The sequence below is a fragment of the Pholis gunnellus genome (genome assembly GCF_910591455.1).
Source record: "Pholis gunnellus genome assembly, chromosome: 16".
In the NCBI taxonomy this organism is placed as follows: domain Eukaryota; kingdom Metazoa; phylum Chordata; class Actinopteri; order Perciformes; family Pholidae; genus Pholis; species Pholis gunnellus.
This window is the reverse complement of record NC_136543.1, coordinates 14,706,267-14,732,949: the sequence shown is the minus strand read 5'-3', so window position 1 is coordinate 14,732,949 and position 26,683 is coordinate 14,706,267. Positions and strand designations below refer to the sequence as shown.

The 26,683-nt window shown below is 42.8% G+C and overlaps 1 protein-coding gene across 2 annotated transcripts in view; it reads right to left on the bottom strand.

Annotated features, from left to right (window-relative positions):
- Positions 1-20,429, bottom strand: part of col16a1 (collagen, type XVI, alpha 1) — a 55,262-nt gene extending 34,833 nt beyond the window's left edge. For both annotated transcript variants that reach the window (XM_079175853.1, XM_079175854.1), the window contains exons 1-7: positions 20,190-20,429; positions 14,961-15,066; positions 7,634-7,702; positions 7,438-7,555; positions 2,400-2,523; positions 1,451-1,732; positions 496-576 (exon numbers count right to left, since the gene is read on the bottom strand). In XM_079175853.1, coding sequence (XP_079031979.1) covers positions 496-576; positions 1,451-1,732; positions 2,400-2,523; positions 7,438-7,555; positions 7,634-7,702; positions 14,961-15,036 — 750 coding nt within the window. In that variant the 5' untranslated portion in view covers positions 15,037-15,066; positions 20,190-20,429. The remainder of the gene's footprint in view (positions 1-495; positions 577-1,450; positions 1,733-2,399; positions 2,524-7,437; positions 7,556-7,633; positions 7,703-14,960; positions 15,067-20,189) is intronic.
- Positions 20,430-26,683: the final 6,254 nt, after the last annotated feature.

Here is a 26,683-nt window from a genome sequence, read left to right as displayed (position 1 = left end):
GTAGCTAATATTTGTGTGAGCCTGAAACCTCTTAAAACACAGTTTTGAAGCCCCAGCAGAGGCTTTTCCTCGAATGATGTTGCTCCACACTCATACCCGACCCTTATGCCCATGTAAAGACCGAGGTTAGAAACTGGTCTTGTATAAATTAAATACAAAGCTATACAGCCAGCAACTAGTTAGCTTAGCATAGCAAAAACTGGAAACGAGGGGAACGGCTAGCCTGGCTAAGCAGCTGCTGGCTCAAGCTTGATATTTAGTGTTCAGACAAAATTGTGGTATCTATTGTCACATCTAACGCAAAGAACGCAAAGAACATTCCCCCAAAAGATGTTAACTTACCTTTTGAATTCCAGGTTCATCATTTTTTTTTATATTTAGGACAATGTAGGAGATAATTCAGTGTCGAGCAGGTGTGAAAATTCTCTGCTCCCACACAATTCATTGTTTATTGTGAATCATAGTTTATCAGTTAATGACGGTTGCCACTCTCACCCGTGCTCCAGGTATATCACAGCAAGTCTCCTGAATGGCGAGGGAGGGGTCGCAATACAGCATCACCTGCTGAATGTCCATCTAAGAAGGAGAGGGAGGGAAAGAGATTGATATATTAACAAGCAGGTCTCCATAAGTCCTCTGTTTTGTTTGGTTAATAATGTAAATAAAGTTTAAATTAGGGAGTGAGCAAGGCTGCGAGCTAATTAAATTATCATTTATACAAAGTATTAGGAAAGCACTTCATCCGAAGGTTTACACGCGTGCGTGTGTGTGTTTGAACACTTCCTCCCTGCGCTAGCAAAACACCCTGCCTGCTTTCTAACTAGGCTGGTTAATTGATCGTCAAACTAAGTGCCTGGATTACTGGATCTAATCAGCATTAATAGTCCCGGCTCACTTCAGGCACCTTCTCCCAGGTAGTCCACACGCTTTTTTTAATCAGTACTGAATGAGATTGCCTCAAAGAAAACCGCACTTCAGGGGCATAGCCTACGGTCTAAAATGCACACAAACGCACACAAAAGTGACTACACACATAACATGCATGAAGAGAAAGGGCCTTTTTGGGTGGTTGGTTCATTAGAAATCTTTGTCCATCCTGCTGTAAACAGGGGGTTCTGGAAAATGCCTGTTATAGTAAATTGTCAATACCAAAGGTTTATTGAATTATATTATGCAGCATCACTACCAACCATTTTCAATGGTACAGATCCGAATAAGGGACTTTGGTTCAAACAGATGAGAAACAGTTTGTTCTTTTCACAAAGAAGGACAAAAGGTCACCACACTTTCAAATACTAAGTTTAGATGGCATTTACATTACATAGCTTAAACTAGATCAAAAGCTCTTCAATAGCCAAGGGCAGTCACGCACTGCATATTTAATGAAAAGCACACAGATACTCTCCTCTCATTTCAGTATTTCCTTCCCCACTCCTTCATAGATCCATACCTGCGCAGGCCCAGCATCTGAAGCCCGGATGCCCAGCAAAGTGTGTCCGTCGGTGGGCAAAACTCCAAGGGGCTCCAGCGGTTTGGTCTCAACGGAGTTGCAATCCACATGGAGGGAGGCGGCTTCGTGTTGCACGCTGAGGGCCACCTTGTGCCAGCGCAAGTCCATCAGGGCCTCCACCCCCTCCCCGGTGAAAATGCAGCTCACCAGGTCAGCTGCGGGATCTACGCCCCTGGCACGAAGGGACAGGGTGCCATCGGGGCCGTTGAAGTCTACAGAGAGCTGGGTTTTTGACACAAGCGCTAATTAAACACCAGATTATGTGTTAAGTATAACAATGCACAAGAAAAATGAACTGTAAAGACTGGAACTGGTTTCCACAAAGAGTGGTACATGCTGCTACCACCCAACAAAGCTGTAGAACACAGTCGAAGAGATGAGGTAAAGACGAACACATATTAATTACACACGCAGGCAGTACAGCCAATCAATCACTCCTAATGAGGCGACTTGGCCTTCATCCATCATACACATTGAGTATTTAAATCTGGCCTCAGACTGTTGGTGATTATGGGGACTCTGAGGGACTCCAGTGCTTCATCATGGAACAGCCATGAATAACAATGAAGGTGAATGAGAGAGGAGAGCAGAAGATGATGATGGAGGGAAGAGGAACGGAGAGACGGGGAGGGGATCAGATGAAAAATAAAGAGAGGACAAAAGACGGGTGGAAAGAGAGGGGGAGAGAATTGAAAAGGTGTCAAGAGAGAAAAGAAATCAAAGGGAAAAGTGGATGACTATGCAAAAGAGAGATGAGAGACGGGAGAAATGAGTAGACAAAAGGTGTGATGAATAAAAGGTAAGACGTCAATGAAGGGAGCGGAGGAAAAGTGATGGAGGAAAAGAGGCGGGGCAAAACAGGCAATCAGGAAACAAGAGTGAGCGGCACCTGGGGGTATCCCTGCTGGTCAGATATCTGGAAGAGGTAGATAGTGTCTCTCAGGGCGGCCTTCTTCAACACCAGAGTGAAGATCAAGGTGAACTCCTCAGGAAGGCCATGAGGAAACACCTCACTGGAAGACAGAAGATCAGAAGGGGCAGGGACACGTCACTCCTCCATACGGTGATGCTAATTACAGGAAGGTTTCTGGGGAACTCCTGAGGATGTCCTGAGGGTTATCTTGGCTTGGAGATTGCAAATTATAACATCGAGCCTGTGTTACAAACTGAAAGTATAGAGTTTTAACACAGTGGGCATTAAACAGCCAATTGACGCCAGACCAGCCTCCTTAAATCACTCTTGATTTCAATTTATTCTGCTTACAGATAGGAGGACCTGTGGGGGGCTTGCCTTTGTTGCTTCTGACATAGCAGCCCTTAATAAAACATCAATGAACAATGCCAGGCATGCTACTTTAAAATGTACTCAATGTGTCTGTACTGTATGTGTGTGTAGAGGTACGGGTAAGGTGTAGGAGCATGAATGGCTGTGTGCGTATGCGTCAGTGTCCAGGTATTTATTGTGTGTATTTGTACATTTTTCATTTGACGTGCGAGTACGCAAGCTGTGAAAACTAATTTCACTCTGGAACAATTAAGTATCTATCACACTTGACATAAACACAGTTGGTAGCCAGGGAGTTAACATAACATGCAATTAAGATTTTGACAAATTATTTTAGGACAACTTTGGAAGTCAAATATCTGTCCTTGATGTCCGCCTGAGTAAAACAACAAAGTAATCCGTTTCCTGTGTGAGCTTCTTCTACTTTTTGCATTTCTCCCTATAGAATCTGTGAATGCCGCCAGCAGCACAATACAAAGCTGTGTGTATAGCATTCATTTTCACAGCAGATGCAGTCCAGCAAGCCTCATCCCTCAGTCTTGGTCAAGGGCATCTAAGCACACAAATATACACACACAAATATTTACTGCATGGATGTGTGTAGATGTGTTGAGAGATGAAGGGTTCACAAACAAGTCATGTGAAATGCATGCTCACTGAGATGGTGAAGACTTTGAAATATCCTCACTTGCTCACTCTCTATCTCTTTCTCTCTCTTTGCACACACACACACACACACACAATTGTTGATGCTGGCAGCTGGTTTCCCGCTCCTAGAAGTGGGGTGACAGTGATTTATGACTAAGGGATGATCCAAGGGAAAACAGCCAACTACAGGACATCAAAACAAAGAGAGGATGAGGAGGAGAAAAAGGCGAGGAAGAAACCACATTCAACCTGGAGACCTTCAGAGAAAGAGAGAGGGGGGGGGGGGTATGCAAACAAAAAGAGAGGCATCGAGTGGGAGAAAAATATGGTGTGGGATAAATACATTTTGAAGATAAAATATGCTTTATTTATCCAAAATCACCTTATGTCATGCTGCACGTCTGAATGTACCTGTAGTCAGCCTCTGTTTGAAACGCTTTGTTTCTTTAAACCCAGCCTGCTCTGATTGGCTTACGAGAAAAATATGGCACAACTTTGCAAAAGTGAAGCTCTCAACAGAACAGTATGTGGGTAGAGATAGAAAGAGAGTGTGCGTGAGGGAGACAGAAAGACAAAGGAAAGAAAGAAAACGACGTAGAGAGCAGAGATTGTTTTGCTGTCGATTAGTGACATAAGCTGGAGGGAACAAAACCACTCACAAAGTATTGACTTTTAAGTTAAAAGTACTCCACCATAGCCTTTTACATTCAGAGTTCTGGGGAAAACCACACATAAGCCTCGCAGACACACACACACACACACACACACACACACGTACAGTATACACAAACATGCAGTGGGGAGATAAATCACTCAGTATGGGCCAGACATATTCAGATCTAGCCTTTCCCAACTCTGAAAGAAAGTTACTTCTGCTTTTCTTGTTTTGTTTTGTTTTTTAAAGAGAGCGGTAGAGGAAAGTGAGTGCAAGCCAGAGAAACACAGGGGAAGATGGGGAGACGAAATCTAATGTTAAAAAAAAGCAGATCGTTGGATGGGAATATCACTTGGAGCACCCTTGTACCGGTTTCTAACTGAGCTGGAATCAATTACATTCAGTGGAAAGGGTTTCTATCTCTGAATGTCTTATACACACTGGAAGGAATCTCAAAGAGCTAGGGGATGACACTGTAAAAGAAGCTGTAAAAGAAGCTATAATGGACAAATTGTGTTTTAAGTTGCATTTTTTTTCCCCCCTATGTCTATCTTCTATCTGTGCAGACAGTAGCACATACTTCATAACTATTGTAAAACATTTTGGGATATGGGAATGTGCTGATGGTGCAGTTCAATGGTTTATATCACAATTACCATCAGTGGCATAAACCTTCTAAAGGCTCTAAGCAGAATTTGATTCACTTATTAAATACTGGATAAGGTGACCAGAGGCCAAACTCACAACAAGGCCATTTGTCTACACAGCCATGCTAGTAGCTCTGTAAGGCTGCTCAAAGCAACATTGTGCTTTGAGTAAATGCTAACATCAGCATTATAACTGTGTTAGCATGGCAATGTTAACATGCTGATGTTTGGTAGGTTAAATGTTTGTTTAGCAATATTTGCTAATTAGCTAAATACAAAGTACAAAAAAAGTCCAGGGATTACTCAAATACATGTTTGCTCATTTATGATCCTTCCATGGTCGTAGAGATATTTTAAGAGCACCGGTATCATCACCTCTTCACTCATTATTTGGTTGATAAAACATTTTACCACTTTTGCTATGTGATAAAACAAGTTAAATTCATCAAATGCGTTTTAATTCTGTCATAAATATTGTGGCCTCATGCCATATTATCACAGAATTGCTTCCCATCTCTCCTACACACTGTAGCTGCACAAAAGAAAAGCAATCAAATCATATTTTGCAGAAATTAAAATGCATGTGGCCAGCTGTGACCGGTGCCCATTTCACTGTCTGCAGACAACTGAGAGAGGAGGGAGACAAGTAGCTTCATCTGGCTGTCACTCATCTGTGTTAGCTTGGATTAGCTGAAAGGATCAGCCTCTGATACGAAGCAAAACGCTGCTTTCCAATTACTACACACACGTCTTGCACTTCAGTCAACCTAACCGGCAATGAATTAAAAAAGCTGCCTGAGTGACGGGGAGTCTGTGGTGGATAAGAGCCATGTGGTACAGCTTCAGAAATCGATACAATATACTCTCGGACTGGACAAATAACATGGGGCGGGTGGCGGGGTGGGGGGGGGAGTGATGTGTGTGTGGAGGGGGAGGGGATCTCATGTGTGATGGTGCAACTGCATAAGTACTGTACACACACACAGAGATTTAAGCAGACTAGCACACACACGCATGATCAGCATCACACATAAGTACATGCATACATGCTGAGCGCACACACACACACACACACACACACTGAGAGAAAAAGGCATGGAACAAGCCTGAGAGTTTGTTCTGATGCATTCACCTAGAGCCTGGATTTAAACCTTTAAACTGGTTGTTTCCCCACCACATCTGGCCCAACTCTTCTCTGCCTCCGCTCTTTACTAAACGCGTGAAGCCCTTACATATAATGCAATTAGAGAAAGCAAAAGTTCAACAAAATTAATTAATAAAGTAAAAAAAAGGGAACATTATGACTAACTGATGCAGAAAGACTTGTATCTACTTTTCCGTGAGGCATGTAGGCAAAAGAGAATAAGAAATCAAGAATCTCCTCTAATTCTAATGTTTAGTCATTTTTAGGGACATGTATAGGGGACAGGGAGTTCTATGTGCAGAGAGAAGCACAATGAAAGGCAGCTGGCAGGCAAGGCCGATGTGCTAACATTGATTAATCTCTGTCTGAGTTCAAATGAAGTCACCCAGGTAACATTCTTCAATGATAAAACGGACAGCAGAGTTCTCAATGGCATCCACAGCTCAATAAATGCTGCATCATCACAGAATCTAAACCAGATAGAGGATGCTCTCTCAGCCTGTGACAAACAATATATGTAACACTTTTAGCACAGAATGTCTCTATACCAAAAAAAAAAAAGAGTGTTTTGTAGACGAATTTGTCAGGCTTTTTAAGAAAGTGAAGCTTTCAGGGCTGGACAGAGTGATAAAATACTCTGGGATGACCCATTTCACAAGTTCTGAAAAACTGCTTTATCGGTGGGTAAAAAGAAGCTCAGTCGTCTGAAAACCTGCAGTTTTTTTCCCCCAGTATTTGCAAGAACTGGAAAAGGAAAAAAAGGACTGAAAAAAAAAACAGCAAGCGCATAAACCTAATAACCATTTGTCACACAACTCCAAACAAAATCTACAACCAACTACTGTGTAATAACAAAATGAAAACCCAGGAAAGCATAATTACACCATGTCATACTGCGAAATAATGTGCAGGGAAGCCGTGCTCTGGTGGATTTTATGGCTGCTGCTCTCTTTGCCCAGAAACCAGCTCAGAACAAGCTACGGCTCTAAAATGATGCTATTAAATTCCTATCCTTGTAACGTCTTTACTGGAAACTGCACCATGCCTACTAATTAAGGCATCACTCCTATAGTTTGCGCTCAAGCAAATAAGCCAGACATTTCATGTGAAAACTAGTTACAATAAGTATATGCGGTCGCAAACCGGAAAACCAAAAAGGCTGTAAAGAGTTCACTTATACAAGCCAGTGTCAGTGGTGAAGGAATAGAAGTGGTATTTCTGGAAAAGCAATCAGAGATTGACCCGTGCTGTTTAGCTCGCCAACTGTCTGCTTTTTACACAACAGCCATTGGACAGCGCTGACATGTTGAGTGAGAGTTCAGAGGCTATTAGCCGCTGGGTATTCAGTCTCTCTGCTTATTTCTTTGTATAGACATGGCATGAGAAGAGAGAACATGTTGACATAAGCCTGCCAGAAAGCTGAAAATCCAGCAGAAGATGTGCTTTATTTCACGTCCTACCACCTGCAGCTGTACAAAATGTGTCTGTGTGAGATGCGTTTGTCTATAGGTTGCCGGAAAAGGCGGCAGTGGGTTAGTGTGAACGTACTCAGTGGGGCGTAGGAGTGCAGTTTTGCCCAGGCGTAGGATGACCGGTCCTCGAGGGTTGCGGATCTTCTTGACATCTTTGCTCTTGAGCAGGGAGAATCGCCTCACCAGATTAAAACCTGACAACAAATGGCGTATATCAGCACCCACATGAAGACAAAATATGTCTGTTTGCATATTTCAGCTAGTCTTTTCACCTGTGATATTCTGCCTGGCCGTCTGAGGGAACTTCCACTCATCCACTTGCAAGGATGGGCATTGGTCATCTGTGGAGACAAATAGATAACACAGGGGGTTAAGTAGGAAAAAAGTCAAAAATCGGGTGTGTAAATAGCGAAAACCCCTGACATTTACTACTATTCAAACACTGATGAAATGTCAAGAAGAACACATCGGTCTTTGGAGAGGTAACTTTAAAAGTTAGCTTTCACACTTACTGCTGGGTGAAATGGACAGAGTTTTGTGTGAGAGCGAAGAAGCGACTGCAAAACATACGTGAGAAATAGAAATATTGATCTGGAAGAGGAGTTGGTGGGGTTGAAAGAGAGTCAAGAGTGTAAAACACAAAGTGTGCGATGAAATGAGGGCAAAGCTGTGGCGAGAGGAAGACAGCCCGATCTGACAGGTTGTCTTGCACCAAGCTTGTCTGTCGCGGTGTAGCCTACGTTTGATGGATATGTTCTCACCCTGTCAGGGGAGGTTACAGAGAAAAGTGGTGCCTGTCAGAGCGGCCTGCCTCAGTACAGAGGGAAGACGTGAGATGTGTAGAAAAATTGTACTTTTACAGGTAGACAAGGACCCTGTGAATCACTGTGATCCACAGCTAATTGATCTCTTTGGGGCCAAGGACCAAGGCCCCGAGCTAGACGTTCTACAAGGAACAGTTTTTCAGAAACTTTATTCTTTTTAAATTTGTATTATGACTGCAGAGAATGTGGAAGCAGGTGGTACCCTGCATTAACCAGAACTTATTTTCTTTGAGCTGTGTTGCTGTCAGTAATATCCTAAATGATTACTGTGTGCCTTCTGCTAAAGCTGAAGGCGAGACATTTTAATTTACCCAGGTACAATGCTGCATCTTTTCTAAACGGAAAACATAAAAGTACAAGAACTTGGTTAAACTGATGTTTTTTTTGTTTTTTTTGCTCTAACTTAAAGCTGCAAACGCAGAGCAGGATCTATGCATAGGCATTCTTGGCACATGCCTAGGGACTCCTCGCCACTAGGGGGCCCAGGCAGAAAGGTAAAGAACGTCAGAGAACGTCAACTGCCATTGTAAAACAAGTTACACATGGCAAGTATACAACACCCGATGTCACACATGTTCATCAGCTCTTTTTTTGGCTTCATTCAAGGTCTACAACAGGGATGAGTAGTAACGAGTAATGCAAACGATTAGGTTGTATGGCCCAGTAATCTACTTATAACTTTGATACATTTGCTCAATACCTCCGTCACTAGTTATTGACTATGCATTTGGACTGCATTAACCAAAATGAGCTGAGGATTAGCATCGGAAAGACACTGTTGCCTATTCTGGTCTTCAGCAGCACTCGATTTTCTCTGGACTTGGTCTTGAATCTGACATCCAACTGCCCCTGGTCTTGACTTGGGACTCGATTAAGTTGGTCTTGACTGCTCCCTGCTTACCTACATAAGTAACGTTTATGTGTCTCCTGGATTCATGGTTTGAGTTGTTGAGAACATCTTTTTGAAGAAACAGTGAGTGCACTGCATGGTGAGTTGCCTTGCAGCATGCAACAGCAGCAACACACAGTCTATGTTTCCAACCACAATTAAACTTTATCCAGACTGGAAGTCACATCGTAACAAAAGGAAGGGAGCCTAATATAATTACTTGAATAATAACATTAACTGACTTTAATTAAGAGTTAGAAAATTAATTTCACGCAGGCCGGCTCAAGAAAGAATTGAATCACTTGCGGCGCTTCATCACCTCCGATCACGTTCATCGGTTGACACCCTGCAGCTTCTGCTCATCTCGGGTTCAAAACATAAAACTGTTTGGAAGCACGGCACATTTCAGCGTGCCTGTGTGTCGGTCTCTTGTTGCTGTCTGCAAGTACAAGTCATGTCGCGGATAAGAGATGTCAAACAGTGGTGTCGTAGTATACGTTAAGCGAAACTTGAGATGAAAACTCAAGAAATTGTGTGAATTGAATGACTTCTGAACAAAGGGACAGATACAGTGAAGAGTACAGGAAACATCAAGCAGTCTTCTGAGCCCTCTGATACTCTCTGATACACCGTCTGACAGTACAACCTTTTTTCGTTTACTCTGGCTCTCTCTCTCTCTCTCCCACACACACACACACACACACACAACTTGACGGGTCCATCCTGAAATGTGCACACTCTGCAGTCTCACAAAGACTCTCCTTCCATAAAAAAAAAACATAATCACACATACATCAAGAGCTTATCTTCATATCTGCCATCACAGGTTTTTTTAATCAATCAAGTAAGATCTACCTTTTGTCGCTACTTAGTCTCTTTTTTTCCTGTTTTGTTTTTATTCCCACTTTCCATCGAACAACATCACGAGGAAGGCTTTGTCAGGAGTGGCTAGAGGCAAGGCCCAATGAAAAGATAAGCAACACACAGACAGGCGAAGGTGGAGAGAGGAGGAAGAACAGAGAGCAGAAAGAAGGAAGGTGAACATTTTATATTAGCTGTTTTGTTTGTTTTTTACCCGAAAGACTGCGTTGTCTCACCAGTGGTCTCAGACCTGGCTCAACTTTCATAAGTCTGAGCTGTATTTTAGCATGCTTTACATAATTAAGGTGCACCCCAATTTTTCCACCCACCTTTTGGTGCCATTAAAGTTTTTTTTTTTTTTAGATGAGGCCATCTCTGCGGAAGAAGTTAGCCTTGTCTCGTGTTATTAAATGTAGCAACGCATCAAGCTGTAACAACAACATCGGCATATCACCACCTCATGAAGTTGATACGACGAAAGTGTTAGAAAACCGTTTCTATTTACAGATCCAGAAGACGCAAAGCAACATGAGCATTGATTGGTCTTTTGTGTTTCTGGCCAGCTGATCGAATCTTGATTTAGCCGTTTTGGTCCAGCTAGTTGCTAACTTTGTCCTTTGTTGCCGCTTTTAAAGCTGCGATTCAAGTTAAACGTGTTTACTTGGAAGAGATGTTTGCTCGCTTTCATGGGATACACAGGCTATTTCTACATCACTCAGCGGATGGATGATATTTCAGTGGACTGTTGCGTACTCAGGCACTTGGCCGTTTGGCAAGAGGACACACTGCAGAACTTGAACCCCATTTCCTCTCAAGCTGTGATCAAAGGAAAGCGTTTGCTTGTTGACAAGCTAATTAGTACGTAGTATGAGTGTCACTCCAGGATCCTGCTAGCAGCTGCATGTAGCCTTAAAGAGATTGGAAGGTCTTGGCTGGGTTCACTACCTCTTTGATGGGTTGTGTTTGATTCTTGCCCAAGCAGGTAATGATACTACACTGGCAGCCATGCAGTACATTGCTGTGAGAGTTCCCCCAAGTTTCCACCTTGCCAAAGATACAAATTCAGGACATTTTGGGTCTTTACGGAAGTGGAATTCTGCATTTTGATGGAGAGACTTGCACTTCATTTAGAGAGTGTACAAGTGAAAAGGTGGCAGACAAGGGCAAACATTGATGATTTGATTATGGTAAATGCATCAATAAACACATTACTTTGTGCACAGGCAGAAATTCTCCCACTCGGGCATTCATTATGACAAAGAACAACTCAACTTTAGCTGCCCCACTGCAATTTCCCGGCTAAAATAACTGATGTGTGACCTTTTTTTTTTTGCATCTTGCAAGATATGTATGGCCTTATCAAACAGTGCCTTGTTGTGGCCGGGGTCTACTGAAACCAACTGCCCCTGGGTTTTAATACTGTTTCCGCAGCAGCGAGCACTTGGCAGAGCACTTTCATTAGGGAGAAGAGGTCACAAGTGCTCACAGACTGTTTGATGTGTGGTTTGCAATAAGAGAGGGTATGGTAGTTATTGAATGTGCTTTACAACGTGGCATTCCAAGATAATTGGACTGGGCTGCTGATCAGCAGAAAGTCAGACTCATCCAAGTCCCGAGACTATTAAACACATGCAACATATGGAGAGGAGAAGGGCATTCTGGGTGGTGTAGTTGATGATTCAACCCAATGATTCAATGTAGCCTATGTAAGGTTAAAGTGTGGGTAAAATGACAAACTGACTGGATAATAAATAAAGGAGGGATTGAGACAGAGGGTGAGAGTGTGTTTCTCACTTGTTTTCCCGGCCAAATGAGACAGACAAGAGAGAACATTCCTGTTTTTTCCAGAGATAAATCGACAGCACAGAGGAGTGGAAAGACTTAAAACGCTGCACTTCAGAGGGATGAGCTCACTCATTTTCCCCTTTGAAGGCCTCTGGCCCACATTCAATGCACTCTCACAAGCTCAAACAGACACAGACTGGACTCATGACATACATTGACAAGCTTTTCACAACAATCATTTAGAGAGTACATGCTGTACACTACTCAAATTAGATTGGTGTTGTTTGACATGATGTCTGGCAACCTGTGTGTTTGTATGTGCAAAGTGTGAATATATACATATTGGTAAGTGGGGCTGGATCAGACCGAGTCAGAGAACAGGACATATACGACACATACACTTTACAGGAAACTGGTTGCTTACATGTCAGGTCAAAGTGTTCAACATTCATTTCAAACATTATCATGTTTTTGACTGATCACATTTGTCACCTGTTAGTCGTTTTTTATGTACCCTGCGGTTTTGAGATGTAACTCAATGTTACTTTACTGCAATGGAGGTTTTTTTCTGCAGAAAGTAGAGACACAACAGGACAAGTTCATCCATGAAGCAGTGACAAGTTTAAGTGTTTTGCGCCAGTTCTTTAGTGAAGTTCTGGGACTGCCTGTGATCAGAAAAATCCAACTAACAAAGCTTTCACATGTTTTTAAGCTATCACGCTCGTCTGCCCTTCCTCTCAAATCTGACAGCCTCTCTCCCCTATTTCATTGGTTTGCATTGGATAATAGAATTTTTGGAAGTTTAACTACAACACTCACATTACATATGTTTGCTAACTCAGACTGCTGAAACCTGCAGTAGAGGATGTGAGGATGTATGGGTACAGTGACTTATCTTATATGTGCCTATGGTATCAGGGTGTTGAATAAATATATACTTTTAACTAGACTTATAATGTGCAGCTGGAAGAATATATAGCATATATACTCTGCTAAAATCTTGACTCATTGTTAGACCTCCAAACCCTCCCGTGGGACAAAGACGTCTGACCATGTCTGTTCAGTCAAATTCTTCAAGACATTTGAGAGTTTCTCATCACGATTATTTCTCAAAGCACACTTTTCAGATCATTTAAATATATATTAGAATCTATATGAAGGGATGCAGTGTTTAGTGATAGTAAGAGGCTACATAATATAACCTGTTCTCAGTGTAGAAGCAAATACAGCACAGCGTTTAGAATATTCACTTTAAATATTTATATCCTAACCCAAACAATAAGGCGTACCCCTAACCAGATATGTGTCTGCTTCTGCTGCTCGTCTTCTCTAACTTCCAATTTTGTGCAAATGAGCTTATAACTACCACAATTCACTGGCACCAGAAAACATGCAACTTAGCTCAGACACAGCCAGAGGGAAACTGAGTGAAAAACAAATCAATACACAAATCCATTACTTCAGACGGCGTAGGGTATGTGGTGCACACAAAGCAACCATATCAGCAACACTTTCCCAAATGGAGGGAATCTCAGCAATTTAATTCAACTATGGGGGACTAGTCTCTCTGGCTGATACATTGCAGAACTGCAGAGCAATCATCCAGCTTGACTCCTCAACACTAGTTTTACTTAAACCCGCTTTCCTGCTGTAATGTCAGCAAATTACCAGTAAGTAGAGATTCGGATGAGTCAGAGAAATGTGTGTATGAGCGTGTGTGAGTGTGTGTGGTGCTTGCTGTGACAAAGTGTTATAGCTGCACTTGAGAAAGCACTTTCTTCCCACCACTGGGGGAGATGACTCAGGGGAGCTGCAAGCTGACTCAGTCTCATCTGAAAAGCTCTGGGTCTCCCAAGAGGGACCCCCCCCCCTCCTTCACAAAGCAGGCTTCAGAGCTCCACAAGCTATGGAAGATTGCTCGGGCCCACCAGGTGATATCTCAGAGCTGGACCCTGACAACACACTGACAACGTGGAGAGGGAGTATGACAGTTGGGAAGGTAATGAATAAAACAAAAATAGATTCTCTCTACCTCTTGGTTTCTTCACAAGCACACAGTCTCTCACACACCAACAGAGAATTAAACTGACATTTCAACATTCTCCCAATTCCATATATGTACATACAGGCACTCAAAATCTTCAAACCTCTGCTCACAGAAACTTAGAATGATTGATGGCTCACAACCGCACATGGTAAACACACACGCCTCCTTGCCACAGCCTGACCACCCTGCCACCAACAGCCACTCGCTTGAAACACACATAAACTGTAATTACAGTCCGCTTTCATTGTAGCATTCGGCCCCATCACCCGCACGCACACCCAGACACAGACGGACGCAGTTCCATCAAACTCAGAGGGGTTCAAAAGCGTGACGAGTTAGTCAAGCATAAAACTCCAGATTAAAAATATGTCTAATTTATAACTGTTCGAATGTTTTGGGGACTTTATTGTCTTTTTAGCATTTAAATGAACAGTGCAGCGCCAGTTCGCGGTGTGCCTGTTTGGAGCGCGTGGCCGCTTGAACGGGCCTATTTCTTGGCTCCCGGTATTGCTGCGAACGGCCACAACGTCTCCCTTTAGGAGAGGACCGATAGCTTGGCTCGTGGTTCCAGACGTGCTGCGGGGAAGTGAAGATGAGTTAAATATAGCCAGCGTCCAGCAGCAAAAGCGAACTGCAGTCAATGAGCCGCTACCTTGTCTATGACAACTTTTTTTAGAAATTAGCAGATCTGTTTTCTTGCCGTGAGTTAGAGGAGAAGATTCATACTGCTATATGTGTAACGTAAATATAAAGTCACAGCGAGCAGCTTGTTAGTTTAGGTTAGTGTAAAGCCTGGATTAGAGACAAACAGCGAGCCTTGGTTGGATTTTTGCAGACTATTTCTTGGAGCAGAGACTCAACAGACTGACCAGGCAACCAGTCGAGACTCAATGCCTCTTAAGCTCACTAGATTGCTAATGTAGCGCTTTTTAAAAAGGTACTGGTGGACAGGTGTTACAGAGACTAGCATTTTTCATTCTAGGATGAGTGAACTGGCAGCTGGCTGTGGCATTAAAGGACAGATATGAGAGTGGTATCCATCTTCTCATCTATCTCTCTGAAAGGAAACAAATGAGGGTGTGTCGAGCGAATGATTATTTTACAGCAAGATTTAGTCTTTCGTCAAGTTCACATGTTTTACCACTACTGGAGTTTACTTTTTTTTTTTTAAAGCTCCAGCAGAGGAAACTCACCTTGCTCAGATGTCAGCATGTCACATGAGCCAAAGCTGAGTGCCAACAGAGTCAGACAGGACCAGAGAAGCCACATGGTTTCACAGCGCCTCACCTCAGCCACCAGCTGATGGATGAACAAACAGAAAAAGAGAAAGTCAAAAAAAAGTCAAATCCTTCGTACATTCTGTCAGAATGCCACCCAGTCTGCTCACTCGCTGACAGCTGCACATTATACTTGACTCCTAAATAGACGTCCATGTATATTTATGAGTCAGTCACATTTGATGTGTTAATTATGTGGTATGATGCGGCCTTTGTTAAAGGCATATGAATTAAGCAGAATGTCCCTCATTAAGGAGTGTAACTCTATAAAGTCTGATCATATTCATTATCCTGTCCATCTGGTTGGCCTTTGACTGGGCAGCTGCTACACACAAGCACACACGCATGTGAATTTGTCTGACAGAGTGCACTTAAGTGTACAAACACACACACACCTACACACACACACACACACACACACGGGTGACCATATCTGGGAAAGAATTCAAAGTCAAAAAGAACGTACACATTCTGCTGCAAACAAATACCAAGACAACAAAGCAAAATGCATGCATGAAATAAATAAAAAAAGATCTGCATGCAGGCTGGTTGGTCCCCAGGCAAACACACAGTGGGGCCAAAACACACAAACACATCTGGAGACTATTCCACTGGAGCCATGGTTGTGTCGCACCAGATGCTTCCACGTGGCCCAACAACAAGTACACACACACACACACACACACACTCAAACCTGCACAGATTAAAATATGTGCCACGTCTAGACAATCATTATATTCGGTCTCCACGGTCACTCTCCATTCCTACAGGGCCTTTTCATAAACGCAGTCAAGAATGCACACACATTTACACACCAACATCGCCCGCTCCACACATCCCAGGTGACCTGGACTTGCCCTCAGCATGCGAGTAGGCCCCCATAACTCTTCAGTGTTTACAGGTACAGCAGGGCCCTCAAGGCAGGTGGGCGAGCAGACTGTGTGTCTGTACACACACCTGTCCCGTCTGCCGGGAGAAATGACCCCCATGCTCCCCCGGGGGTGCACAATGTGGCGTTCCTGCCCGGCAGAGGACACCTCTTAGCCTGACCTGACTGCCTGCAGCTTGCTGCTAACAGACAATGTGGTGGAGGACAGAGTTCCACATGATATACTGAAATAACAAGGACAGCTTGACACGCTCCACATTTTGAATTATGCATTCAATATTGAGGGCTGCTGACTCGAGGTGTGGTTGCTTCCCTTGTTTTCCAGGTTCGAGGTTACCATTTCATGACAAGAGCAAGGTCTTAGCAAGACATTGTATAATAATGTGGCACGATTTATCCGAGTGCACAACTGTTGACAACATGGACACTTTTTATGCAAAAGTAGCTGCAAGCTAGACTGCTAAAAAAAAAAAAGTCTTCCCCTGCAGTTAGGGTTGAAAGTTAATCAATGCCTTAGACGGCTGAGTGTGAGCACTTTAAAGCTGCAGCCATTATTATAGGCTTCATGCCACATGATTGCAATAATAAAAAAAGTTCACACAGTACATAATGCATAATGCATCACAGTCCAGAGAACATAGGCTGAGGGAAAAGTTACAGCTCATTGCTATTATTATCTGGCCATAATCCAAAACAATTTAATAGGCTTCCTAATATGTATTGCTATGGATGTCTCTCTTTCTCCTTCTCTCCCTGCATTCCATCTGCAGCTTCACGGGCCACACAGCTGGCTACAGCAGATAAAGGCAATGTGGGGTTAGGCCACTGGGCTTGGCCGCTGGGCTGGCCATGAGCCCGGAAAGCAGGCCTGCGAGTGATCGGGTCACTGAATATGAAGCCAATACAGGAAGGAAAACAATGGCAAATTTGAAAGTCTTCCAGCATTAAAAGCCTGAAGAAAAGCGCAGGCAGACAGTCAATTGGTGACCGACATCGACAATCAAAACACACGCCTCATCATTTCAGCTTGGACATTTTCTTTTTTACAACGACAACAATGTGTCTCCCTTGAAGATACAGACATGCTCAGTATTTCTTGGGGTCATTTCGGTTCGAGGTTCAGACCTTTTGACTATTTTCTATATCCAGTACAAATGCCGATTCCAGTACATTTTATGGTTTGAATACACGGAAAAAAGCGGCACTGATACTGTCCTCTAACAAAGCAGGTCAGTTGTGCTTAATGCTAAGCGATTTCTGTTGTCACACATTTCATCATCATTGCCACCACTTAAAGATGGAAAAACAGCCCCAACACAAGCCTGTTTAGAGGAACACACTCTGACAGAGTTAAATGAAACATGTCCTCTCTATGGCCTGACAGGAGAATTGCTTATTAGCCACCAAGACACGGATGATTAAATAGCAGTGCACCAGTAGCCCACTGTTTAGACTACTTTCCATCTGTTTTAATGGGAGAACCCAGCATAAATGTGTCGGTCATGTAAAATGTGTGGGTTCACTGTCTTTCCTGCTGTCTCTCCCAGCATTCTGTACCAAGAAGATTGATGGACAGCTCGCTAACAGGTTATCTGTTTCCAATCTTCCCTGCTCTATCACATCATCACACACAAACACACACAGTCAAGAGTGGTTTTAGGCGCTGTGCATTGAAAATAACCTCCTGCTCAGACCTTTTTATTGTGACCCTGACTGAATCCTGCAGAGAAAGTCATCTCTCAGCAGAGGATGAGCAGGAAAGTCCACTAGAAGTTGACTGGAATATTTACCATATTCACCATCTTTATGTAAATATGTTAGCATGCTAATTGCCAATTACAACTTAACACTAAGTACGGTCAATTCTGATGGAAATGTGATGAGTTTTGCAGGAAAAGTCAGAGGATCTCTTAAGTCAGTAGGCTCATTTTCTGGAAACCATGCATGTCTCTGGGGCATTTTTAGTAGCGGTTGCGATATTTCACAGGATAAGTCAGAACTTTGACCTGCTGATGGTGCTATAGGAAATGTTATGGGATCACCAAAGTTATTAGGATTCATCCTCTGGGGACAATGAATGTCTGTACAAAATGTGATCGCAACATATGAAATAACTGTTGACAAATTTATGTCTGGACCAAAGTGGCGGCTCGATAGACTGACACTGCCATCCCAAGAGCCACGCTGTTCAGTCAATATGCTGCCATCTTATCAGCTACTCCTGGAATTATTTTTGACAGATAAAAGAATCAATACATTTGTGTCGAATGTTTTTTAATGGGGTGAAGAGGCCCTGTACAACTTTATTGTTTAGACTAGCATGTTTCTGCTTGTGGCCTTCGTTAGGGTCATTCTGTCATCAAATGTTTTGTGACCATCAGAAGCTTCTCTTTACTGTCATGCTGATATGTCATGATGAACACAACAACATGTACACCTACACTCATGGCGCTTGAAATTTTGGATGCACTTCAGCCCAAACCTGAGAGTGCATTGCAGGCCTGTTACAACGGGGAACTTGGAGTGAATAAAAGTAACTAAAGATGCCCCGAGGCCTTGATAGACACTCCAGATATCAACAGACCAGGAAGTGTTAAAAGACTTGCAAACTAGCAAAGGCAATATCTCAAGCTGGATGACACACAAAGGAGACTGAGGCATGTTTTTACTAGCCTTACATACTGGGTTATGTTCACGGCCTATACTTGAACATCTGTGAGTGAGAAACAGGCCAGCACAGTTGTAGATTGTGGAAAAAAGGAGTGTTGATGCATGTAACCCTCGCTCTGCTCAGGGATGCCTCAAAGTTCCACTGCCATGGACTTTTTTGGTCCACTTTCAAAAGTTACGATGTAATGTGACGCCTACTCTGATGGCATGAACTGGTTGGCCTCAAGCCCATGCTACGCATGGTTTAGTCAGCCTTCAGCAGGCCGATGACCGGCTGGAGGCTGACCATTTCTGCTTAACGTTCACATCACTGCAAACTTGAATAAGCAAAGAGTCAAGCGGACGACACAATTAGCTGCAGGCGAGCATTGGAAGGAGTAAATGAAACAGATACTGCATGGCCTGTTCACCCTGCAGCAGGTTAAGTGAGCAACACAATGTCTTGTAGAATTCAAGGACAACAATTTGTAATGTTTACATGGTTATATTCCCCAGGGTCTAAAGAAGTATAGTAAAACCTGTTACTGCTGGGGGGGGGGGGACGCTTTCCTGGAGATACTGCAGCATACAAGGGTTGAATCGACGTTCAACAAAAATACATCTGTTGTTTACCGAAGGTCAAGAGGTAACAGTGGAGAGATGGAAACCTCTGATCAGACAAATAAATCGTACTGTGTGTCAAGAGGCAGCTGTCTGGCAAATTAAATACATGCAACCATGAGCTGTTCCACATTTTGCATGGAAGGGGGGGGTGGGGGACTCACAGAAAACTTTTAAGATGGGTGCGCAGGCAGGATGCAAAAGCCAGCACACATGGGATGGCTGAGTGATGAAGAAAACAGATGTGACTGTAGCATTCAAGCTTCTTCCTTTGCCTGTTCCCCCCCCCCCCCCCCCCCCCCTCAGGTAGAGGCAAATTAGATTTTGGACACTGGTCTCAAATCAGTGCAGTGCTATGCTCTAGACATTACTTAGCTTGAATAATATGCATGCCGCAGATCCCCAAAAAACGGTTCAGCTCACAGCCTTTTCCATGCCACAGGGGTTGAACGCAAGCCACAAACATTCACAGTAACAACTCAGCCCATAATGTGTTGAATTAAGGCCTGCTTAGGATATGAAGGGAAAATCAGCATCACTTTTGCCAGCAGCTACATCATAGCTGTGGTTTAAAAGTTTCTCGCAAGAACCAATTAAGAAATACAACAAATCTACTATGAGCAAATACTAGCCTACTCAGCAGATATAACTTCAATGATCCCCACTGGATCCCACTGACATCTTGACACTTTTCTTCAGCATCACCATCATAGGGACAGTTCTCAGCTGAGACTTTACAGTTGTTTTTGTCATCTGCTATGTAACGCGCCTATAATATTTACCGTGGGATGTAGCCTTAATATGAATACGCCTGTTGCAATATGAACCTACTGCAAAAGTTCGAGCATATAGTTCCACTAAACAGTGACTTTACAAACTGCAGCCTTGCTTTACTGCCTCGACTGCGACGTTACTTTAGAACTGACATCGCTTTTGCACACTTCAAGCATCGCCAACACGCCCGTAAAAGTGGACACAATCCATACCTTTTAACTATTGATAAATCCACAAACTTGCGACCACATTAATCCGGAAATAAATGCGTGTGTGTATCCAGGAAAAAATCGTGTGGGGCGACGCTAATGCAATTCAGATGTAATCCAGCTTGTCCTCCGTCCCGTTGACTTATTTTCCCGAGGCTTCTTCCACGGAGAAAGGAAATAAGACAAAAGTTAGGGCAAGATCGTCCGTGTCCAACTTTTCCCCCTCCCCTTTCTTTCTCTCTCTCCCACTGCTGCACAATCCAAGTCCTAAATCCCTCTCTCCCTCTTCTACTCTCCCTTTGCTTTCTCTGCGTCGTTCTGGTTTTCCCCTACTTCCTTACTTTTTCCCCCTCTCGGTCTCTTAACTCTTCTACATCCCGAAATCCCTTCCTGCCCCCCCCCTCTCCCATCCTCTCTGTGGGAGATCCCTCAGTAAAACGTGTAGTGACATCACCTTGTCCACAGTGCTGGAAAATGAGCCTGGAGCATCTCTCTAGTCTCTTCTCTAGCAAGCTCATTCCCTCTCCTTACTCTCTACCCTCACCTCCTCTTCCTCCCTCCATCTATCCTTCACCTTTCACGGTTTGATTCATGGCTTACCGGAGGGGTGAGGAAAACGTCCATTCCGTCTGGGGTTAAAGCACTGTATTAGGACAAGAAATATGGATAACTGCGGTAATGGCTGGTGCATTATTGAGAAGAATTTATTCCATTAAAATTAATGAACTTGCTTATCATACTTACCTTTGATTGACGGCGCAGGTCCACAGCCTCCATATTGTTTTATCACTGGGTTTTATTGCATCCAATCCATAAAGTGGTCTCAGTTCCAACCCTTGATCATTCAGAAACACTTGTCTTAATAGCCACATAAATTCCACCTTTATTGTCAGTAAGTAAATAGTTCAGGAGGTGAATAAATATCACTCGAGCATTTGATTTATATGTGCCTCCCCCCCTGTTGTGGCTGAATAGGTACTGAGGAGTGCTCACATCTTCAAGGTATTTATTTCTGTACTATGATCAGAGGTCAAATCTTCCACCGAGCCATTATCTTTAACTTTCTCATTAGTTTCAACCTTTAGCTCAGGAAAAAAAAAAGTTCAAACAGCATAATAAGAAAGAAGGCTTGACAACAACTTGGTGCATTCTAGCAAAGCCTCTCTGCATATGACAGGAACAAGACGTTCAGGCTCCATGGATGACTTTAGCAGCTGTCTAGCAATCCTGCAACCTTTGAACTGCAAGGACATCTGGATACGACCCCTTTGAACTAATATTAGTGAAAACAAAGTCATTAGGCCACTGCCTGTGGGGAATCTGGATAAGTGTGTGTTTGTGTGCATGCATGTGCCTTCATATGTGCTGGTGGCACAATAAAATGGAAGCAAACAAAGGCCGTAATAACTTTATGTGCAACTTTACACCTTGTTTTGAAATACCCACTGCTGAATACTTAATGTTCAAATCCAAATTCAACTGAATAGCAATGAAATGGTTTCATCTTCGTGGTTTGATTTCTTCTCTTTGAAATTTCCAGTAATTTCATTTTAAGTGCAAATTCAGCAAGGATCGATTGCTCATTTTTGGCAGACAGTATGTTTAAATTGGAATTTGTTGAATTTCTCCAAACCAATTGCTATCAGATTTTAATCTTAATTTACTTAAAAGAATTAATTTAAAGGAACATGAATATAGTTTTCCTTTTCTGATAAGTGAAAATCAAAGTTTTCACTTATCCTGTGAGACATCTCTACATCTACTTTATGGATTGGCACAACATTTTGCACAGAAAGATAAACTGTCTGGATTTCACCACACTTGTGGACTTCCTGGGGAGTCTGGGAGGGCTGTCCAAATCTACAATTCATTAGGTCCACAAGGGATATCAGACTGGGATGCAGACTTCACTGATTTAATTACCCACATCGTTTTTTTTCCAATTGCCGACCACAAAAACAAAATTGATTAAGAATGTGAAAAAGACTACGGTTTTAAAATGTGACTTGAATCATGTGGGCTAGAAATATAATGAAACCACATCATGACACAGAAATATGTAGTATAAAAAACAAAAACAATTAATCTGCTATTTCCAAACATTTCTGTATTTAAATGTAGCCTATATGTTTATAGAAATGTATGAATATAATTTGTTCACTCACAAAAAAAGCCTTTAATCTACAGAGACATATGAGCAGACACTGAGATTCATCAACTCGCATGAGCAATAGGACCACCTGTTCTCAGGTGTGAGGCATTCCCCAGCTGAGGGCTTTGTGCGAGTATGGTAATGATGGATTATGCTAAACCGACTTAGTGGCACATGTTTCATTATGCATAGCAGAAGAAAATGAAAGAGACGTTTCTGTAGAATGCTGTGGATTCTCGCCAGAATATTTTTCAATAAAATTAAGCTAAATGGTCCTGAGACGAGGGAGCAAGCCAAAAAGAAAAGGGAGAACCCCAAAAGGAGATACAGGATAAAACAACAGATAGCTGGAAACCGATATTCTGTTCAATTTGCTTGGTGAATTGGGGCGGTTTCTGAACGTCGCTGGTGTAAAAAAGGGGTCGCTAATTATTCATCCTTACCTTTTTTTCAACACAATCTCATTCTTTTATAAACTGGAATGGGTACAGAGGGTGGAGAAGCAACAGCTGCAAGCTGGAAATTCTTCCTGCCATGCACCGTGCCATTGGAAACAAACATAGTATACCTGACCCCTCCACAGCTTATCACTCTTCTAGAGCTTCACCAGAACCCCTGGTATCACCACCTGCAGCTGCCTTAGTCCACCAAGCCTTATCCAGTCAAGCCTCACCCAGTCAATCTTCCAATAAAAAAAGACACGGTGAACCACTAGAGTTTCTTAGGGAATACACAGACCAACAAATGCAAAGGCATAAGGTACCTGGAGGACCAGTCAGAGAGGAGAGAACAGAAAAGACCAACTAGACAAATGAATCTCCTTATTTGGCAAAATTGTTGCCAACATTAATTGACTCAGCTCTGTGTTTTTGTAAGCCATTGTTTATTACTATATGTTGCTTCACTTGTTTTGTATAAAAGAAAACACAGAAAGTATTTCTGAAACACAAGCACAATGAAAGGTGTAAACCTAAAAAAATAAAAGAAATGTACACATAGTTTGCAGAGCTGCATAATCATGTTCTCTCAGCTGAATTGGCAGGTGAAATATGGAAATATGAACACCTCTTGAAGCCCACATATTCTTGTCGTTCTCGAGAACCGGCAAAATGTCCTCCTCGATGGCATCTCCTACAATGTCATATACAGGTATATATATATATATTGTGCAGGAAGGCACAAGTAAGGATTACCTCAGATTACCTCAAAAATGTGTTTCCACCTCCAGAGCTTTAATCAGGGTTGCCACACTTTGTTTTCATCCCCCCCTAAAGGTCTGCTCAATCAAAGAACGAGCCTGAGAATGGGGTCTGCTGAACGGTTCTTGGGTGCAATCCTTTGGCGGCTGGCCATAAGTGGGTTATGATTGTAATGGGATTTTCATGGCATGGATAGCCTTTATCACCTAAGAGGAAATAGCTAGGTGGAGGATAGAGACCTTCAACACAAAGGCAGTTTTTTAGAATGCATTTGTCATATACTGAGCAGGGATTTCCAACAAATATGTTCAAAACCAGTCCTGATGCATTGCATGTTGATTGCATTTGAATAGTCATATTGTTTGTAGCCAAAATAATGTAGTTTGTATCTAAGTGGCTCACAATCAGATTTTAGTCAGGGCCACTTTATACGAAGAAAACCTTTCCCCCCCATTTGCCGGATATTTGGCAGTATGCCTCGGTTATGGGACCTCACTGCCCTTCCATGAGCAGATGTGGAAAGTCTAAGGCAGGTAGAGCAGCAGCAATGAACACCATAGGATACAGAACAGAACGGACATCAACGACAACACAAATTACATTGATTTGTCAGATAAAACATGAAACTGGGGAGCTGCAAGCAGCTTGCAGAGGAAGCAGCAAGAAATCCCCAGATGAGCTTGACTTTCTTGTTGAGTTTCTGCCACTGTTCTATGATGCCCAGTGTGAACTTGAGGGAGACCAGTAATCAAGACTAAAACTAGTGTTCCTCTACAGTTCGAGTGGCTGAAAACAACACTGTCGGAAAACAACAACAGACACACATTACCAGGCAATCATACGAGAGGGGAAATGTCGAGATCAAGGACCAAGACAAACTCGCCACTTCACTGCGGCTAAAATACAGCCAGCTCAGAATGTTCATCAGTTCTGAAAGAGACATGCTACACAAGGAGGTTCGAAAACAGGTTTGAAAACAGCTGAGCGACGTCACCGAAGCGGCAGACGCAGGCGATGGAGTCGGAGCCGCTCCTGCACCAAAGAAAGTTACAGTGGACTTCGAAGACTGGGAAAGTCTACCTGTGTATAATAGCATTGATGAAGTGGAACTGTATTCAACATAGAATCACGTCATGCACAACGAGATGGATCTTTTGGGCTGGCGGGGAGATCACCGTCTCACTTACCCTTAGTTAGCTGTACTTGCTCAAGGGATCCTGCAAATTTCTGCTCACAGCATCAGTGTTAAACAGGGGAACCATCAACCAGAGGATGACAGGACAGGCCTGAAGCCATTCATGGTAGATGCTATCTTCCTCCTCCTCCACAACAACTTTAAATAAACCTCGACGGTTGGATTATTTACAAAGTTCAGTTAACAGTGGTTACAAATTCAGTAACAGTTAACAGTTAAGTTCAAGATGAAGTCTTAAAATTGTTAATGGTAAGACTAAAATATAGTTATAATTGCTGCTGAAATTGAGCAAGTGTGTGTTAAAATAGTCAACATAAGACAATGCCGTGTGACGGTAATGTACAATGTTACCCTCATGTGTGTGTAGTGTAAAAGCTGTAATCATGGTAACAATTGCATGACAAATAAAAAATGCGGCCCGAACTGTGCTCTCCTGCTGTGATGTCGACAGCCTACACAACCTGTCTTGAAACACGGGGCTGTTTTAAAAACATAGGGAAGTAATATAGAAGCTTGGGCCCTGGTCATTCACTAATTCTGGGAGTAATTGAATTTCTACCAGCCAGACGAGAGCTCCGGCAGGTGCAAACGGCCCTCTCTTCACAATTCGCTTTGTGAATCCATGATGCAGTGGATCGGCAATGGATCCTCATCACGGAAAGGGATCAATATGAAGAGCTGCAGGGCAAGTTGAAATGTGAACACTGATCACTGTCAACTGGTGGAAGCTTGCAAGCAGCTTGCAGAGGAAGCAACAAAGACAAAGACAGAAGTGATTGCACCTGAGGGGGGCCAACTATGTCAAGGCAAGAGTGCTTCTGCTGTCCTCGTTGCCTCAGGTGTTGTCATGTTGTCTCTTGAAGGGGACTTCTGACAGTATTCTTGAAAGATTCACATTTTTACTCGGCTTTCTTGGTCTACATACATTAAAGGTCCACTCTTGTAGAATGAAAGAATAGGATGCATCATCTTTCCATCATCAAAAGAGAAAATGCCCTTTGAGTGCATCTCCATGGAGATATGCTGAGATAAATCTATTGCACATGATGTCCCCCTCACACACAAACACTGTCTCAGGGACACTTTGTCTTTGCTGCTTTACGAACACTATTTGATCATAATCCACTTGTAGCTATATTTGCCGGATCAACTTTGCCAGCATCGAATAAATGGCATTGATTAATAAGCCGAGATAAATCTCTCTGCCAAAGTTTTCTGTGTTTTAGTGCTCTTTTCAAAACTTTCCAACGCAGAAGGAAATTGCATATAATAATTACTAGACCTTTCCTTCAAAAGGTACTGTGAGTGTTTGTGCGTGTGTGGGAGGAAGACAGAAAAAAAAGAGAAAGGATTGACAAGAAAGAGGCAATTATTTTGAAGGTCTGTATTATACATGAAAGGATGCAGTTTCAGAGGCCTCCTGAGGGGCACATACGGGTAACAGATTTGTCTTCTCTTCCAATTCTTCACAGCTCCTTTTCTGCGTACAAGGAAATCAGGCCACGCAGCGGCATACGACTACAGTTTCAATGAGAATTGACGTAAATGCTCCAGTTCACATGCATATGAGCCATTCATATCCTCGCCCGGTGGGACTAAAATGTGATGACAACCCTGCGAGACATGATCATAAATGCTTCATCACAGAAAAAAAAAGAAAGGGGAAACGAAAAACAATAAAACTAAGATTGCCGTGGAGGATCGGCGACTGAGATATTATCGTAAAAATTCAGAGCCTTGGGGGAGACACGGGTTGAGACGAAATTGGCCTCATATCAAGTGAGTCTGCGCTGTTTGTAAACGAATTGACTGGGAACACTAGGCTTCTGAATATGGCCTGGATAGACTCGTCCATGTTTTACAGACTTGGTGTGTGTGTGTGTGTGTGTGTATTGTGCATATGTGCGTGCATGTATGTGATGGTGCGATGCATTACAATCACACCATACTA